General features: G+C 37.8%; 1 protein-coding gene across 1 annotated transcript; it reads left to right on the top strand.

The window, feature by feature from the left end:
• Nucleotides 1-901: 901 nt before the first annotated feature.
• Nucleotides 902-18,704, top strand: GEMIN2 (gem nuclear organelle associated protein 2). Its single transcript, XM_014844110.3, has 10 exons — nucleotides 902-1,094; nucleotides 1,497-1,581; nucleotides 3,481-3,570; nucleotides 3,823-3,882; nucleotides 4,313-4,426; nucleotides 6,140-6,184; nucleotides 7,363-7,431; nucleotides 11,366-11,476; nucleotides 13,253-13,311; nucleotides 16,866-18,704. The coding sequence occupies exons 1-10, from the start codon at nucleotides 925-927 to the stop codon at nucleotides 16,903-16,905; spliced, it is 843 nt and encodes a 280-aa protein (XP_014699596.1). The 5' UTR covers nucleotides 902-924; the 3' UTR covers nucleotides 16,906-18,704.
• Nucleotides 18,705-18,918: the final 214 nt, after the last annotated feature.

An 18,918-nucleotide genomic window follows, 5' to 3' on the forward strand; every position in this document is an offset into this window, starting at 1 on the left:
CAAGCTAAAGGCAGTGCTTCAAAAAGAGAAAAGACCTTAAATATAAACTTAAACCTTAGAAAATAAAAGTCAATTGTATTCACTCAGAGCTTGTTTAGAAAGAAGGAGATGTAACACTTCCATTGTTTCTTGCAATTTATGACCCAGCACAAGTTACCCAATACATTTGTTTCCTCCCCTGTGAAATGCAGATAATACCTCCTCACCAGATTGGCCCTAAGATTAATAATGGTAACTTCTGGGTGTTGGCATTAGCTTTATCCTCTGCACTATTTATATTTCAGCAAAGAGATCTTTCTGAAAAAAAAAGAAAAAAGTGATGGCTACTCTAGGAGTAATATTCATTTCAGATAAATATACAGTGGTGATCTTTGAAATAAGCAAGCACAAGAAATTCCTCTGTAAAATTAATTTTTCATTCACTTGGCGTCAGATAAGTCTAGGTGGAATTGGCTGGTCCCCTTTGGAAAAGCCACAGTTGTAGGACCTCATCCCTCTTTCGATGGATTTCCTCTCCTCCAAAACCGGGACAATGGCACCTACTTCAAAAGGTGGTTGCAAAAATTAAATGAGGAAATGTATGTAACATGTCTACAGGGAGTTAAAAAATTTAGAGCTCAATAAATGATCATTCAAAAAAACATGTAAGGAGCCCTCACCACTACGGACGCATAAAGGTTAACACCGCTCAGCTTTTCCCCGAGCCTTAGAAGAGAGACCAGAGGGTAACACGCACAAACGCTGCAGAACCGTTCCTGCCAGGAACTAAACTCGCAGGCTTCACGATACCGCCGGAGCCTTAATCTTGGAACAAACAGCAGGTTTGCGCATGCGCAATAACGCCCCCGAAGCACGGCCTCTTGCTCAACTCCCCGTGCCAAAGGTGCCTCCTTGTGCGCCTGCGCCGTAACCTACACTCGGCGCATGCGCTGGGTGGGACTGGCCGGATTGAAAACCATGGCGTGGGTACCGGCCGAGTCTGCAGTGGAAGAGCTGATGCCCCGGCTGTTGCCGGTGGAGCCCTGTGACCTGACAGAAGGCTTCGATCCCTCCGTACCCCCGAGGACGCCTCAGGAATACTTGAGGCGGGTCCAGTGAGTGATGTGGCCCCGTGCATGTGGGGCGGTCGTCCTCCCTGCCCCTGGGCACAGCGCCCGTGCGCCCCTGTGTGTGATAAAGCTCCGCCCTCTGTTCCGGTCCCTGGTCTCACGCCTGTTGGGGTCGGCTCGGGATCCCTCGATTACATCTTTACGTGGACGCGTTTCTATGATCTTAGTTCTATTAAACTTGTGATTACCCATGTCAAGATGTGTGCTCTTAGATTTCTTTGCTTTCAGTCCAGATAATTTCAGAAATAGATTGTTGAGTATCTCAATTGCAATTCTGAACTTTTTTTCTGAATTCATAATGAACTGTCGAAATGCATCGCTCGTTTTACTACACGTGAACAAGGCACGATAGTAATCACGTTTTTTGCGTTTATTCTTTATTTGTAGGATCGAAGCAGCTCAATGTCCAGATGTTGTGGTAGCTCAAATTGACCCAAAGAAGTTGAAAAGGAAGCAAAGTGTGAATGTTTCTGTGAGTTTTATTACCCGTCAGGGGATTCTTTTACCCCCACAAATTAAAAGATCAAGGTTCTTCCTATAGTGTCTGACAGTGTCAGCTGTGATGTAGGTAAGATTTGATTGCACTCGACGAAGTTAAACGTTTGCTTGTGCTTTTTCCCCCAAAAGGAAAGTTGGTATTTATGTCCTCAAAGAGGCTTTCAGTAACCCCAGCTTTGGTGGAGATTTGCTCATCATAGTTTAGGGACATGATCCAATGCTAAAGAAGTCTTTAAATAGGTTACTTAGGCTATCCTTTATTTTTTAATTTTTTTTAATTTTTTTTTAAAGATTTTTTATTTTATTCCTTTTTCTCCCCAAAGCCGGTACATAGTTGTATATTCTTCGTTGTGGGTCCTTCTGGTTGTGGCATGTGGGATGCTGCCTCAGCGTGGCTCAATGAGCGGTGCCATGTCCGCGCCCAGGATTCGAGCCAACGAAACACTGGGCCGCCTGCAGCGGAGCGCACGAACTTAACCACTCGGCCACGGGGCCAGCCCCTGGCTATCCTTTATTTTTAAGGAAACTTTCTCCAGCTCTTTATAATAATTTGACCAGTGTTTAATATGTGGTTTGCATGTTCTGATTTGACTGGGTTTTGTTTTTAGAAACTCAAATATCTTACACTTTTCTAGCTACTTGCACACTGTGAACATTTTCACTCATTTATTTATCCAGCACATTTTTTTTATTAAGCATTTGGATTGTGCCAGGCACTGGGAATACAACAGAGGATGAGACAGAAAAAGTCCTTACCCTTGTAGGGTTTACATTCTCCAGAGGAAGACAGAGTAAACAAGTAAACAAATTAAATAATTACATATTGGGACTATTGCTGTGAAGACTAATAAATAACGGAGAACTGCTTTAGATAGAACAGTCACAGGTCTCTCTAAGGAGGTGCTATGTAACCTAAGGTCAAAGGAGAGTAACAGTTTTTAAATTGTGGTAAGTCCTTTTCCTTTTATGTTCTAAATCTGATGTTTATAATCATGAAATTTTAGTTTAGACACTATAATGTTTCGTGTAATTCCTTTTCAGAAGTGTTTAGTTGATGGAAGATGATGCTTATATACCTACTTTGTGTGTGTGTGTGTGCGCGTGCATGCGCTGAGGAAGATTCCCCCTGAGCTAACATCTGGTGCCAATCTTTCTCTTTTTTTTTTTTTTTGGCTTGAGGAAGATTCACCCTGAGCTAATATCTGTTCCAACCTTCCACTATTTTGTATGTGGGCCACTGCCACAGCATGGCTGATGAGTGGTGTAGGTCCACGCCCAGGATCCAAACCTGTAAACCTGGGCTGCCGAAGCAGAGCATGCAAACCCAACCCCTGGGCCACAGGGCCAGCCTCAATACCTAGCTTTTAAAAAGTGGCTACACTAAGTTTTACTTCAAGGCAGTATGTGATCAGTTGTGAACTATGTGCTGTTTTAGGATGCGGAAGTAGCCTTGTAAAGTCAAGTGTCTTAAATTATTTGAGTACATTCTGCTCATACCCAAAATTATGTATTTGGGGTATATTTCTCTTTTTGTATCAAAGTGTTCTGCTATTATAGAAAGGTAGGACTAGGTTATATCCTCAGCGCTCATTTCATTTAGGTTTTTTGGGAACTCCAACTATAAACCGTTCCAGATTGCTCTTCTGAAGTCACTATAAAAGATCTTCTCCTAATGTTTTGAACTCAGACATAAATAATGAAGTGAGATGCCTACTTTTTTACATCTGCAAAAAGTACACTATCTTTCTTGTCTAGTCTTAATCGTTTCCTTTATTATTCACTCTTCATCTTGATTCTGCTTTTACTTTGCAGAGGCGTGAGATTCTAGTTCTAACACTAGCGTTGATTCTGACATTTGTGAACTGGTCTCTAGCTTTCAGGATGCCAGCCTGCTCCTGAGGGCTATTCCCCCACACTTCAGTGGCAGCAGCAGCAGGTGGCACAGTTTTCAACTGTTCGACAGGTAAGTGTACTGTAATCATTTAATTAAATTAGACCCCCCCCTCAGATTTATTACTGTTCCTGAGAGTGTGCTTGGAAAAGTAAGATGATTCTGAAGTATAAAGGTTAGCATATTTTTTAATCAATGATCAAATTATTATTATAATCATTAGACATAATAGTTTGAAACATATTTTCCAAGTTTTAGGATTGATTGGTGTCTTTTCGTTTACCACTTCTCTGAAGATTACTTGTGTAACTTTTCTTCCTTTAGAGTGTGAACAGACATAGAAGCCACTGGAAATCGCAACAGCTGGATAGTAACGTGACCATGGTATGTAAGTTTCTCTGTTGAAGTTGTCCGGTTTGATTTCTCCTGAGGCCTCTCTGGCTTTCAGGTGGCCGTCTGCTCGCTGTGTCCTCATGTGCTCTTTCATTCTGCACACGCATCCCTATTGTCTCTTTCTATGTCCAGATTTCCTCTTATAAGGACACCAGTCAGATTGGGTTAGGGCCGCGCTAACAGCCTCATTTTAACTTCATCATCTCTGTAGAGGCCTTTTTTCCAAATTCAGTCACATTCTATGGTACTGGAGTTTAGGACTTCGACATAGGAATTTGCGGGAGGGCGCAATTGAGCCCATAACAGGCACCATATCTTTGTTTTGAGGTGATGGGAATAGGGAGGAATCCTCACTTCTTTTTTCACTTTTCAGTATAAAAAAAATACATAGAAATATGTAAATTTATTTTTTTTCTTTTAGCCAAAATCTGAAGATGAAGAAGGCTGGAAAAAATTTTGTCTGGGTGAAAGGTTGTGTGCTGAAGGGGCTGTTGGACCAGCTGCAAGTGAGAGTCCTGGAATCGACTATGTACAAGTAGGTGATATGTGGTTAAACAAATCGAAAAGGGTTCTAATTTTGGTGTGTCATTTAGTATAAAGACTCAGCAAACGGCAGCCTCAGCCAAGTCCAGTCTGCAGCCTGTTTTAGCCCATGAGCTAAAAGTGCTTTTTATGTTTTTAAACAAACAAGTAATATATGACCAAGGCAGTGTGTGGACTGTAAAGCCTAAAATATTTACTGTCTAGCTTTTTACAGAGAATGTTTGCCAACCTCTGACTTATTTTATTGGCTCTTTAACTTAAAACTTGGCAGCCCAGTTTCTAAAACAATGTAATGTGAGTTTTTTAGGTTGGCTTCATATCTCTTATGTTTTAGTTATGTAATAATTTTGTGAGTTAGATAGGATTCTGTTTATTTTAGTGATTAGGCATGGGTCAAACAGTGAGTTATAAGTAATCAAGGAAAGAAAGGAAAACATATGATAACAATTAGGTGCTTAAAAATGCTCAGTAAATTGCATATTCTGGAGATGGAATGTTGAGGGTATCTTTCAGTTTCACTTGGCTTTATTTTCATCATAAATTACATGGCCAGCTGCTGCTTGTCCTTCAGGATTCACCCGCCCTCAAGATTGCAGATGTTCCTGTGAGCCCACTGCCTATGTCCACATTACCACTGACTCCCTGTACTGCATCGTCTGTTCTGTTCAATAGACATTTATTGCTTGCTGTGTGGTACACGGTGTGTTTTTCCCATTTAAAACAAATTTATCCCAAAAATGTAAAAGCTCTAAAAATCAATAAAAAGACCAAGAACCCAAAAGGAAAAACAGGCAAAAGATATAAATAGACATCTCACAGAAAGAAAATACAAATTGTTATGTGAGAAGATGCCCAAACCCACTTGTAGTGGAAATGTAACTTATAACTCCACTGAGCTGTGATTTTTCAGGTAACGTTGGCAAAGAAACTTTGATATACTGTGTTGACAGGCCCTCTTAAACATGGTGACGGGAGTGTAAACAGATTCAGATCTCTAAGGGAGCTAATTCAGCAGTTTCTTATACAACCTGTTGTTCTTTTGGATAATATCCCTAGTGTATGTTACATTTCAAAATGTGTTTCAATTTGACAAAGAATTAAAATTTATTTATTTAGCTTGTTATTACAAAATATATATAAAGTAAATATACAAGTAAAAGACACCATATGAAAGAATCATTTAAGGACGCAAGAGTTTAACGCATATCCTCTTCAGTTTCTCTCAGCTCAGTGCTGTTTTCATAATCAAGGCTCTCAGCATTAAACTCCAAAGTACTGTTTTTAATTGAATCAGATTAGGTTTGAAAAAAAATCCTTCTAATTCAAGTTCCCTTAATTCCTGAAATGTTGGCTTTAGCTGAAGATTTTGAAAAAGTTGTTAGTATCATAGTATCATTTTTTAAATGTGTCAATAGTATCAATAGTGTAGTATCGTTTTTTCAAATGTCATACTTTAAAATGATTTTAATTACTAAAATCATTCTTTATTTTTAAATTTGCATGTTCAGATTTCAAGACATTATTTTCTTGGGCATTACCAACATAATAGTTTATGGAATATTTGATTGTAATGGGCAATGAAGGAATTTTCTTTTATCCATGGTTTGTTTTTAAATAACCGTGTGGTGAGAAATTTACCAGTTTAAAAAAAATGAAGCCCCCTTATAATATCATTTAGCAAATTTCAGTCTCATTTTTCTTTCAGGTTGGTTTTCCTCCTTTGCTTAGTATTGTTAGCAGAATGAATCAGGTAAAATCCATCTAATAATAAGGATATATATATATATATATGCATTCTTTTGTTTGCAGTGTGTGTGAAAGTATTTGAATACATTTACTGAATACTTAACAGTATGTAAGACCCCGTCTTAAACTCTCTAACAGTTCTTATTTAATCCTCAGCACAACTCTAAGTGGGGAGTTGTTGTTAATATCCATTTTTTTAATACATGAGGAAACAAAATAGCAGGTTAAATGCCTTGCAGGTGGTTTTTCAGCACATTTTAATGGCGGCAGTGGGATTTGGTCCTAGCTTGATCTAATTCCAGAACTCATGCTCTCAGTCATGGTGCGAACTATTCAGTTGTGTGCATTTCAGTTAGAAGTCTTAGGTTCCGGGGTTTGAGGTAAATACTGAGATGAGATTGCTATTTCTAGTTCCAGATGTCCTACACACTCCATTAAGGATGAAATACATAATTTCTTGGATCAAAGGGGGAAATATGCACTTTGATTCTTCAATCTTTTAGGACTAGGAGCTCTGTGATCCATTTAAAGAGCAAATGAAACTTTGTTTCGCCTTCACATGGCGTCTGGTACCCTTGGAAGATCAGGTGTTTTTAAGGGTCATCCTCGGTTGTAAATCATATACTGGCTGACAGTTTCACTTACTTGATCATTTGCATGAAGATACTGTACTAGTCATACTAAATTCAATGAGAGCGATTTTTCTAAGTGTCCGACTCTATTTGAGTAAGCCAGAGAATATTTTCAACAGTTTGATAAATTCTATCTGTAATATCTTTAAAACAGATCTTTCTCTAGCTAACTTTCTTTTTAGATTTGTACTTTGATTTAATGAAAATAATCTGAAGGTATTTACACAATGATTTTTTTTTTAAGAGCACATGGAATTTTTCAAGTAGTTACAAACTAAATTAGTCGTTACAAACCAAATCCTGGAATTTACACCAAGGTATTGATACTTGACAATATGTAAGAATATTTGTCTAAAAAGCCTCCTCTCACTGAGAGAAAGCCATCTAATCAAATTACTAAATAGAGTAACAGTTTTCTCTGGAAGTCTAAAGAATGGGGCCATTTTAAACATCAGAGTTGCTTTCTAACTAAATTTAATGAAACTTATGTTGAACTTGTCAATTTTTTATTACTAATACAATTCTTCCATCTCCTTCCCCGTTTTTTTAGGCAACAGTAACTAGTGTCTTGGAATATCTGAGTAATTGGTTTGGAGAAAGAGACTTTACTCCAGAATTGGTAGTATTGCATCTTTTTGTTTTCATAATACAAAATTATATATACATTTATCTATGAGATATGACTCTACTGTGTTTATATATATGTATTATACATGTATGTATAACTATGTATGTAATGCAAACAATGCTTGTTTGCAGGGAAATAAGGAATTTCCACTAGCATGTAAATCAGCATACTACTTCCTTCATTGAGAAAGTCTTGCTTTGGGAAGAAATGTCACTTGTATCCTGGGTGAAGCTGCTTATCACTGCAGACCAGTAACAAACAGGTCACAGACTGGCAACCAGTCTGCAGACCCGTTTTTGAGTAGCACTGGCTTAAAGAAATTTGAAATGCATTTTCTGAAGTGGCCTTGAAATCGAGTCCACAAAAAATGCAGAAATAATAGCAAGCACTCTGTGCCAGGCATCGTTGTAAGGACTCTGTGTACAGTAACTCCTTGAATCCTCCAATAACCCGTGAGCTCTTACTTCCACTTTACAAGTAAGGAAAGTGGAGCACATAGGGATTCAGTGACTTGCTGACGGTCACACGGGTCCTAACTGGCAGAACCGAGACTCACGCCAGGCCCTCAGGCTCTGCTCTGAACAGCTGTGCTGCACTGCCCCTCTATTTTATTGCTATATGTTCACAGCTCATTTTCACCTTCAAAACTGGGTAAATTTGGTGGGTGTTATGTAAATGAATTACCTGCTTAGGCCCCTAAGTATAAATTTTATCATCCTTTGAAGTTAGATTTAATTTTTAGAAACAAATATTTTTCACAGTTGAGGATATTTGCAAAAGAGTGTATCTGAGCTTCCAAAGCTCCCTGTCAAAGCATCCGAGGTAACCTTTGCTCTCTAGAAGCTTATACTGCAGTGTTCGCAGTAAGTGCGTGAGTTTCCCAGCCTGCCCTGCAGCCAGGTGGCTTAGCTAAGTCTCTTCATAAGTATAGTGACCATATTCTTTATCACTAGATTTTCATTTTTGATTTTTATATTTTCATTCTTTTAAATCTCTACTGTATAACGTACTTTTTAAGGGGAAAAAATTCATGTTTAAAATCACTGTTTCTGATTCAGTGGTCATACCTGTCTTTTACATAGTTGTAATTAATGTATATATTCTGACTTTTTAAGCTCACATTTTGTATATATATTCCTATATGATAATGTAATTTACATAATTGCCATTGTCTTAATGTCTCATGGTTCACTTTGATTCGCTCATTATTGACTGTTTGGGTTCTTCCTTATGTTTTACAGTCACAACTAAATTATAAATAGTTATGCTAATTTCTTTTTTATTAATTTCCTAGGATATTTCTAGAATAGAATTATTGGATCAAGGTTTTATAAGCCTTTGTTACATTCTGCCAGATTGCTTTCCAGAAGAAATTAACCAGCTTATAATCCTGTCAGCAATGGATTCTTAATTTCTCTTTCCTGCAACCCTACTTTAAGTTGAATCATATGGAATTTCCATTTTTGTAGGGTAAAAGCATTTGATTATCAGCAGTTCCATATGGTTCAATCTAATATTTCATAATTTGTTTTTGTTTTTGTTTTTCAAATTTAGTGAATTTATAGCAGTACTTCAAAGTAAATGTAATTTGCATTTCTTTTGGTGTCAGTGAAACAGTATTTTTTCCATGCATTAGCATATTCGCTACACCTTCAATAGATAACTTTATTCATATTCTTAGGCTGCTTGTTCATAGGAATCTAGATGTTGAACTTTAAATTCTGTATCAGTTCTTTCTGTCTGATAGTGACCTTTTATCAGTATTATTTATCTTACCTGTTTTCCTTCTCTTTTTTTTAATCTTCATTTTTTCTTCCTTGTAAGATTTTTTTGGATTTTTTTTTTAACTTCTAAAGATTACTTACTCAAGGAGGTGATAAGTTTGACTTTTCCTGTTAATTAGTGGAAGCATATTACCAAAAAGCAGCTGTATTTGCTAGAAGAAGCATTAAAGTGTTTCTGAACCACTGACAACTGATGCGCTCCATTTTAACCTGATTAATCCATTGAGTCTTATTTTGAGTATTCTGTGTCTTAAATCAACAGTATTTAATTCCTCTAACCAAATAACTGTACTATCAGAACTTAGTACTGAGAATATCGGTGTTTAAAGTAAAAACCTGTGTCACAGGAAGTAAGTTTGTCATAAACCAGCAAAAGGAGAAAGGGTCCCTGTTTTTTCTTATTTCTTTACTTGAGATTACTTATCTAATATTTTTTTGAGAAATACAGCTTTATTTTGTCATCCAAGTGTGACACTGTTAAGGAAGGTTTTCAGCTGTTTGGGTTTTCTTTTTATTTTTAGTATTGTCACATTGTACTTGTTGAGTTTGTGAAAAGGAACCTTTAATCAGTAAAGGTTTCAGCTCCTTCTAAGTGTAGGGGCTATTTGCATGCCTAAATGCCAGCTTTATATAGGAAATGTATCCCTCAAAATTTGAGTCAAGTTTAGATTTATAATATCTTTCTTAATGTAGAAGAAAATTCTGCTCACTGGTTGTAAAAGAAATCTGGATGTGAATCTTTTTAAGAAAAAGTCATATTGATTTGAGGTTTTTAAAGGCGCCTCAAATCCTAAGTTGCTTGGGGAGCTAACTTAGTGTTGCATAAATTGCTATTTAAACTTTGTTCTCATATTCTTCAGGATTCCCGACAGTGATATGTTGCTCAGAATAAACTCAGTCATATACACTGCTGGTGGAAATATAATTTGATATAACCTTTCTGGGGTACAATTAGTGATTATATCTCAGAAACTTTTATGAGCATATATACCTTTTGATACTACCATTTCATTTCTAGGAATTTAACACAAGAAATCAATCAGAGTGCTCTACAACTTATTTTCAAAGATATTTATCACAGTATTTTTTATATAACAGCAGCAAATTAAACATCCTAAGTGCTTAACAATAGGAAATTGGTTAAGTAAATTACGGTGCATCCATGGAACATTCATTCCACAAATATTTTAATTAAGCTATTGTGTCCCAACTCTAGACTGAGTTCTAAGGGTGTATTATCTATCTTTACACTCTCAGCGTTTGGGGAATGAAAGAATAAACTAGCAGTGACAGGAAAGTGTGTTAAGTGCTTGGTTTAAGAGTATTTATATAAGTGCCTTGTTGAGACTAATAACAGCTCCTTGTTAATCCCATTGAAAAACACGGGAAATGTTTATTTTGTATTGCAAGTAAAAAAGGTGGCTACCAAATGGTATTACTACATTATTAACATTATTGCAATGATGGAACTGTGTTTTTAAAAGGTGTACCTATACATAGGAAAAAGATAAACATTTTAAAACTCAGCAGAAATTTTATCCGGGTGGTGAGATTTTAGGTTTCTTTTTTCCTTTGCACGTTTTGTATTCTTCGGTTTTTCTGCGTTGAATATGTATTCCTTTTGTAATTAAAAAGAAAAACCAATTTTGAAAGGGAATGGGGATAAATTTAGCTTGCCATGATATTTATAGAAGTATCAAAACATTATTTCATCTAGAGCATAGTTCCTACATATAGACTCGGGACAAAGTTATAAAATTATAAAATGATTTGTCTATCTGTCTATAAAGGGCAAAGAAGAAAATGTTTCTTAACTTTTGATAGGATTTTTACCCAGCTTAATGTAGTTTTCTACCTATGAATTAGGATTTCAGCTGTAGTACGAATCTCTGAAACAGACTCTTTGGGGGTAAGGATATTTTGAAGCGTCTAATATTATGTGTCTATAGTTAGAAGATACAAAAGCTGTCACCTGGCTGGCTAGATGACCCTTTGCTGTCCATGTCCAAACATAATACAGTTAAATATTCCATGAGTTTATTCATAGCAAATAACCAGACACAACGTTGGACATTTTTTTAAATAAGTTAAACTTATGGTGCAGTATTTGCCTACTTACTACTTTTTAAAATTCTATTTAGGGAAGATGGCTTTATGCTTTATTGGCTTGTCTTGAAAAACCTTTATTACCTGAGGCTCATTCACTGATTCGGCAGCTTGCAAGAAGGTGCTCTGAAGTGAGGCTCTTGGTGGTAAGTTACAGCTTACTGTTTCAAGTTGAAAGCACTCACCAGTTTATGTGGTGATAAACAAGGATTCCAATGAAATGGGAAAATGTGTAATATTTTATTAGCCGGGATTCGATTTAGCCACATAATAGAAAAGCCCAAAATAACAATAGTTTAAATAAAATGGAAATGTTTTTGTCTTGTAAAGGAAGTCTGACGTAGGCAGATCAGATCTCAGGTGGCGGTGTCCAGGCCTTGAGTGAGCTCTGCCACACGTGGCTTCCGTGCTCCAGCTCACCCCGTGATCCAAGATGGCTGCTGGAGCTTTGGCCATTATGTCTCACTACAGGAAGCTGAAAAGAAGACGAGAAAAAGGTCATCCCCTCTAAGGAGCCTTCCCAGAGGTTCCACAAGCACATCTTTGTGGCTCATTGGCCAGAAGTTAGTTGCATGGCCATAAGGAGCTATAGGAAATGTTTACTTTTAGCTGGGTGGCAGTGTGCCTAGCTAAGACTGAGCTTCATTTGCTAAATAGTAAGGGGAGATGAGAAGCTCAAGTGGGCAGCTAACACGCCGGCACAATGATTGTTTTGAACTTCTCCAGTCAGACCCTTCCTCTGCCTCATGCCTGCAGCATCACGATATAAATTAATTTGATGCCAGGTTAAGCCACTTCTGAGTTTTTTTCTTTCATCCCTCCTTTCTCCTCCATAAAATGTATATTTGCTCTCCATTGACTACTCCAGAATATTTTCATTAAACATCCATGATATGGCCGAAACTTATCTGGCCTGTACCTCAAGCAAGACGTACTTGCTGCCCACTAAATATTCCCCAACCTTTGTTCCTTGACTGTCTTCCCTCTCCGGAAGTGCCTTTTCACTCCCTTCCCATCTGCATCTAAATACCATGTACTTTTCACAATCTGACTCATATTCTGCCACTTTCCAGGATACTTTCCCTTGTCCTAAAAACTGAAAAGAACCTCTCCATCCTCAGTTTTCCCAGTATACTTTGTATCTTTTCTGTGGCACTTGACACATTTTTCCTCTCATTAAACCTAATATGGATATTTCATCTTCTCTGCTGTTAGCCGGTGATGTGTTTTGTTCAACTTTGTTCCCTACCGTGCTGGGCATGTAGAAGGATTGAATACACTAACATCATGGAAGTCTGTCCCGAGTTTGAAGTAATGTATGACATATCTGTTATAACATTCCTCAATAGATTATTATTCTATTCCTCACAACGCATAAAAATAAATTTCATACTCTGTAAGACTACTTTCTATGTGTCTTAGAGCTGTTATTTTAACAAATATTTAAAGTGAACTTTATAAAATGTCTAGTTCAGGAACAGCTTCCATCATAATTCAGAACCCTGATGTGGAATATTTTCTGGTCTGTCTATGCTGGAAGCCAGGATTTCACTCCATCTCAAATAAGTTCTTTAAAATATTTCTCTATAATGTTTTTTGTTACTGTCCAGTTAGGACCTGGGCTTTTTTTGCTCCTCTGCTTGGAACCAGGCAGTATCTCCCTCCCAAGTCGTCCTCCTTAGAGCCCTCAACTCGTCTGTTCCCTGTTCAGGACCTTGCTTTAAAAGATGCTCTCAGGTGTTGCTCAAAGGACCATTAACTCTACACTTTTCCCCTTTTTGCTTTGAGGTTATCTGTTTCCCTGTGATTATTACTATCATCTGATAAAATTTTCATGTTTTGCATCTTAAAAGGAAATTTGTTTCAAAAATATTAGGGGAGAAGAGACTACATTTTAAAGTTTCTTTCTTTCTTTTTTTTAGGACAGCAAAGATGATGAGAGGGTTCCTGCTTTGAATTTATTAATCTGCTTGGTGAGCAGGTCAGTAAGCTTTGGCTCCTGGCTTTATAATAGGGTTATTAGTGATGGTGCAGAGTACTGTTTCCACTTTACAGCAGAGGAAATTGAGGTGTGAGGAAACAGTAGTATGTGTCACAGTTCCCTTTGTTTCTAGTTTTTCTCTATAAATAGTGCAGCATTGAAGATCCTTATACCTACAGCTCTATTATTTCCTAAGGGTCAATTCCTAGAAGCAAGTTAAAGGGCATGCATGCGCTTTAAAACAGATATTTATTGCCAGTGTGCCTTCCAGAAAGCTCATACCATTCTGTGCTCCCTCTAACGTGTCAGCAAGAGTGCCCATCTCCTGTTCAACACGGGGCACTTGCAGTTGATATAAATATTTCCATTCTAATAATAAAAGATACAAATTATTTTTATTTGCACTTATTTGGTTACCAGCAAGGGTAGAACATGTTTCATTTTATTGAATTGTATCATTTTTTAATTTCCTGTGTCTTTTGTTCATTTTCAGTATGGGCTTATTTTTATTTAGGATGTGTTCGATTTCATTTCTTGAAATTCCACCTGGAAGTTAGTTGAAAACTTTTTCATATTCTGAATGCTTGTGCGTGAGTGTGTGTATATATATACTTATACATATACACACACCTGTTTATTTTAGGACATATATTTATTTTAGGTCTCTTTCTGGAGTTGATACTTTTGTTCATTGGTCAGTGTTGTTATTCCAATGCCAATACCTTTTTAAAGCTTTATGATATATTTAAATATTGGGAAGGCAAATAATCCTGTGTCCATTTGTCCTTCCCCCAAACAAGATACTTTTTGAGAATACATCCACATTCAACACGGAGTTTCTTGATCTACAATAATTATGCTGCTGATGACAATTAACACTTAGTGGGCATTCATGCCAAGCATTTTCTTAGTGCTTTGTAGTAGGAACTTATCGAATCCTTAGAAGGTGGGTACTATAATCAGTTTACAGACAAGGAAACCATGGCAGAGAGAGGTTAAAGAGCTTTGCTACCATCACAAAGCTAGTAAATGGCAGAGCTGGGATCCAAACCCAGACAGCTGTACTCCAGAGCTAAGCTCTTAACTGTCGCAAAGTTAGTACCTGCCTCATCTGCTGGTAGTAGGATTAAATGAGAGGGTGCAGCGTGGCCCTGAGCACTGTGTGTACTGGATCTCTACTCCTTACAACAACGCAGGCGCTTCTTACTTCCTTTTATAGACGAAGACACAGGTTCAGTAAGCTAGTACTTAAGGGAACCAGAGACTTACACATATCATCTGACTGGTAGTCCTCTGATAGTTTATAATATTATGCAGTTGTGAGAGAAGAAATATCCAAACGTATTGGTCATTTTTTTTTTCCTGAAAGTTAAATAAAAATGGAAAAAATTCTAGGCTAGAAAAGTTTCTGAGACTATAGGCTTCGCTTGGGAAAACTTACAGAAGATTATAGTGAGTTTAAAGTAAAGATAACATAGGCCTTGACTCTCTTGCAGCAGCAGCTTCAATGTAAGTATCAGGTGTTGTTTTAAGTCTCGTGTTTTTTATTGTTGGTTTTGCTTATTTTGGTAGCTTTAAGGCATAACTGCTAATTGATAGAAATACCTACTCAAATGAGTGGAAACCCATTCACACTGGATCCAATAGTTATATGTCAGCCACCTTCATTATTTTTACCATTGATAATTTTTTTAAGCTGCTTCTTATGGAGATTTTCAAACACATAGAAATGTAGTAGGATAAACCCCCTAGACCAATCCATCCCCCAGGCTCAACAATTGTTAGCTCTTCACCAGGATATTTCATTTATCCCATCTTTTTTGTCAGTATATTTTGAACAAATCTCAGACTTATCATTTCTCCTGTCTCAGTATATCTAAGTGATAAGGACTTTTTTAAAAAACATGACTGCGATACTGTATCACACCTAACAAATTTAATAACTCCACATTATCATCTGATGTCCAGTCCATGTTTCATATTCCCTAATTGTCGCAAAAATCTCTTTTTACATTTGAATTGCTCCAGTGGGGCTCAGGGTAAGATGCGCTCACTGCGTTTGTTTGAAGTCTCTTAAGTCTCTCCATCAACCCCCGAGGTTTTTTCTTTGCCATTTATTTGTTGAAGAAACTGGGTCCTTTGACTTTTAAAATTTCCCACATTGTGGTTTTGACAACTGTATCTTCATAGTGGTATTTAACATGTTTATGTGTCCCCCGTATTTTCTGTGAACTGGTAGGTAGGTCTGAAGGCTTGGTTATATATAGCATTTCTTGTTTGTTTGACGAGATTCCGTGGGTGCTGTTGTGTCGCATCGGGAGGCACACAGCGTCCAGCTGTCCCACTGTCAGTGGTGACGAAGCTGATCACCGTGTCAGGTGAAGGGCGGTTGCACGCAGTGTTCTTTCTGCTGGTTGAATTGTTGCATCTCCGGCTGGTGGGAGCCCTGCAGGTGAAGTCCTGTGCTTTCTGTTACATAACCCTGGTGGTCTTATCTAGCTTTCCTACTTGCTGGGCTACCAGGATGAATCAAAGGTATCTGGGACCTTCCTGGCTCCGGATCTGGAATCAGTCTTTTCTCCCAGGAGTGCTGGTTCCTCTTTTAAAGTAGAAAATGGTATTTAGAGTCCACAGTGTGGGCATTAGGGAAGCCGGTTTGTATTAGGTTGGTCATTGCACCTAGGCCTTTTCAGGGAACATAGCTAGGCAGTATGTATTTTTTAGAAGGAGAAAAATAAATTTGTATGTTCAAACTGATATTTCAGTTCTAATTTAAGATTACATGATTTTCTCTAATGATATGTTTCTTTTCTCCTGTGATGAACATTCTGGTTTCTAACAACATTAACATAATTATTGGCTGTCTCCTACAATGTGCACATAATTGTTTCAGAATAGCAATACTAACGGTGTTACTGATAGAAAGCCATTGAAATCAGTTTAAGAATTCTTTGCAGTTCTTTTTGTCTCTGGTATATCTCACTGGGGACATATATCAGAATTCGTGTTTAAGATCACTTGAAATTATTCTCCTCTGTGTGGTTATGCCACCAGCCTGATATATGAGAAGATTCATTTGGTGGAGTTCGATTAGTGATTTTCTCTTTTAATTATTCTCGTTTTATAAATACATAAAATATTTACATTGTTCCAAAGTTATTATAATTTTAGAATCCATCTTTATCCTCTAGCCTCTTTCCTCCCTTCTGTAGTTATCCATTTTATTATTAATTTTTGATTTTCCTTGCAGTCATTATTTCTTTTTAAAAGTGTAAGCAAATATATGTAAATATATCTGCATCCCAACACGTGCTCACGAAAGGCAGCGTCTTAAACTTGCGGTCTTCTACCTTGTTCTTTTCACTCCATAAATCCAGGAAATCGCACGGGAGCAGTGTCGATATTTTCCTCATTCCTTTAGGAAAGCCTCATAGTCCTCCACTGGGTAGATGTGCTGTGGTTTCTCCAGCCAGTCCACATATTGATGGACGTTTGGGTTGTTTGTGGTCTTTTGCTATTACAAGTAGTGCTGCAATTGCTATTTTTTTTACCAGGTATTTTGACCAGCGTGATTTAGCTGATGAGCCATCTTGATGTCGCTGATCCCTCGGGGCTGGAAGGGACTCATGATGAAGGCAGCCTGGTGTGAGGGAGCGCAGCGCCTCTTCAAGTGCAGATTGCATCACGGCTTCAGCGCTGCGCCCCGGGCTCCTCTTAACCTGTGCACCTCCAGTTGATATCCAGAAGATAGATGGTATTGATTTCAGTATCTGAAGTATCTTTGGAAAATCCCACCCAGTTTTTGATGAACAGTTTAAACAGTTTTCTGTAATCACATGCTTTTAAAACAAATTTTGTGTCATTTATTGGTGAAGCATCCTTCACAGAAACTCTATGATGACGTTTTACAGAGGCCCTTGGTGCTGTGTCATTGTTATTTACATATATACATAAAAAATTTTATTGAAAATATGGTTTGCTCACTAAAATTTTGTTTCACTCTTGAACAAAAAACAATGGATAAATGTCCTTAGTATTAGAATTAAGATAATCTAGATTCATAGCAACAAAATTAATCAGATGTTTTCCGTTTAAGCTCAATAGTTTTATTTTTAAATGCTTTATTGTACAAGCAAAATTTTTTCTTTACAAATCTTTTTTTTTGAGGGAGGTTAGCCCTGAGCTAACATTCACCGCCAGTCCTCCTCTGTTTTGCTGACGAAGACTGGCCCTGAGCTAACATCCGTGCCCATCTTCCTCTGCTTTATATGTGGGACGCCTGCCACAGCATGGCCTAAGTGGTACATAGGTCCACACCCGGGATCCGAACCTGCAAACCCCAGGCCACCGAAGTGGAGCATGCAAACTTAACCGCTACAACACTGGGCTGGCCCTACAAATCATTTTTAATAATACCCTAACAGGTCAACTGTTTTAATTTTTCTGACATATCTTTTGTTCATATCACTTATAGTTTATTTCTATATCAGGTAGGAATGTTTTCTGCTTTAAGTAACAGAAGATCTAAGTAGCAATGATTTTTCAAATAGGGGTTTGTTTTTCTCACATAACAAGAAGTCTGGAAGACTGGCTACTGGCATTGGTTCAGTGACTTCATGGCACCAAGATCTCTGAGAGTCTTTTGGCCTTTCCCTCCTGGTAACAAGATGGCCATTGCAGTTCGAGGCAACGTGTCTGTATTCAAGACAGGAAAAGGGGGGAAGAAGGCAGAGCACTCCACCTCTGATCCTTTCTCATAAAAGCAAAACCTTCCCCAGAAATCCCCAGCAGACTTGTGTTCATCTGTTGGCAACAGGTGTATAAGATGATCACCTCCAGCTCTAAGAAAGATGGAGAAATGCAGTTGTAAGTCTTTCTAATCTTTCTAGTGGAAGATGGAAAAGGAAAAGAGGATTGGGAGTAACTGGGGATCAGGCAACCAGTAGTTTTGCTGCTAGTTATAAATGGAGCAGATGTAATTTTATATTTGAATCTTTTTGGTTGCTATGTCATCGTGAAGCTAATCTTTTTTTTTTTTGAGGAAGATTAGCCCCTGAGCTAACATCTGCCGCCAATCCTCCTCTTTTTTTTTTTTTTTCCTTTGCTGAGGAAGATCAGCCCTGAGCTAACATCTGTGCTCATCTTCCTCTATTTTATATGTGGGATGCCTGCCACAGCATGACTTGATAAGTGGTGCTAGGTCTAAGCCTGGGATCCCAACTGGCAAACCCTGGGCCACCAAAGCAGGGTGCAAGAACTTAACCACTATGCCACTGGTAGCCTAATAGTTCAAGCTGTGTTTTACTATAATTTAAACATCCTCTCACTGTTGGATATCTAATCCATAATATTTCTAATGTTAAACCTAGGAGTAAAAGTTAAAGCTGTGAGTACCTTTGTGTACATGACTTTCCTTTCATTGACCAGAATTCCCAAGAGAAGGGTTGCAAGTCCTACGAGTCTGTCAGTTAATACTGCATTTGAAAACTTGGCTTAACTGAGGTTTTAAACTTAGGGATTTATTTCTGTTTCTCATGGAATGATTCTGGTGTAAGAAGATCAGGGCTGGTGCAGCAGCTCTACAGTATCTTAAATGTCCTGGGCTTC

The sequence above is a fragment of the Equus asinus genome, chromosome 2 (genome assembly GCF_041296235.1).
Source record: "Equus asinus isolate D_3611 breed Donkey chromosome 2, EquAss-T2T_v2, whole genome shotgun sequence".
Taxonomy (NCBI): domain Eukaryota; kingdom Metazoa; phylum Chordata; class Mammalia; order Perissodactyla; family Equidae; genus Equus; species Equus asinus.

Coding starts and splice junctions, on each gene's coding strand:
- GEMIN2 (XM_014844110.3), top strand. CDS start 925: ATGCGCTGGGTGGGACTGGCCGGATTGAAAACCATGGCGTGGGTACCG. Junction 3,883..4,312: donor TGGATAGTAACGTGACCATG/GTATGTAAGTTT, acceptor TTTTTCTTTTAG/CCAAAATCTGAAGATGAAGA. Junction 6,185..7,362: donor TTGTTAGCAGAATGAATCAG/GTAAAATCCATC, acceptor CCGTTTTTTTAG/GCAACAGTAACTAGTGTCTT.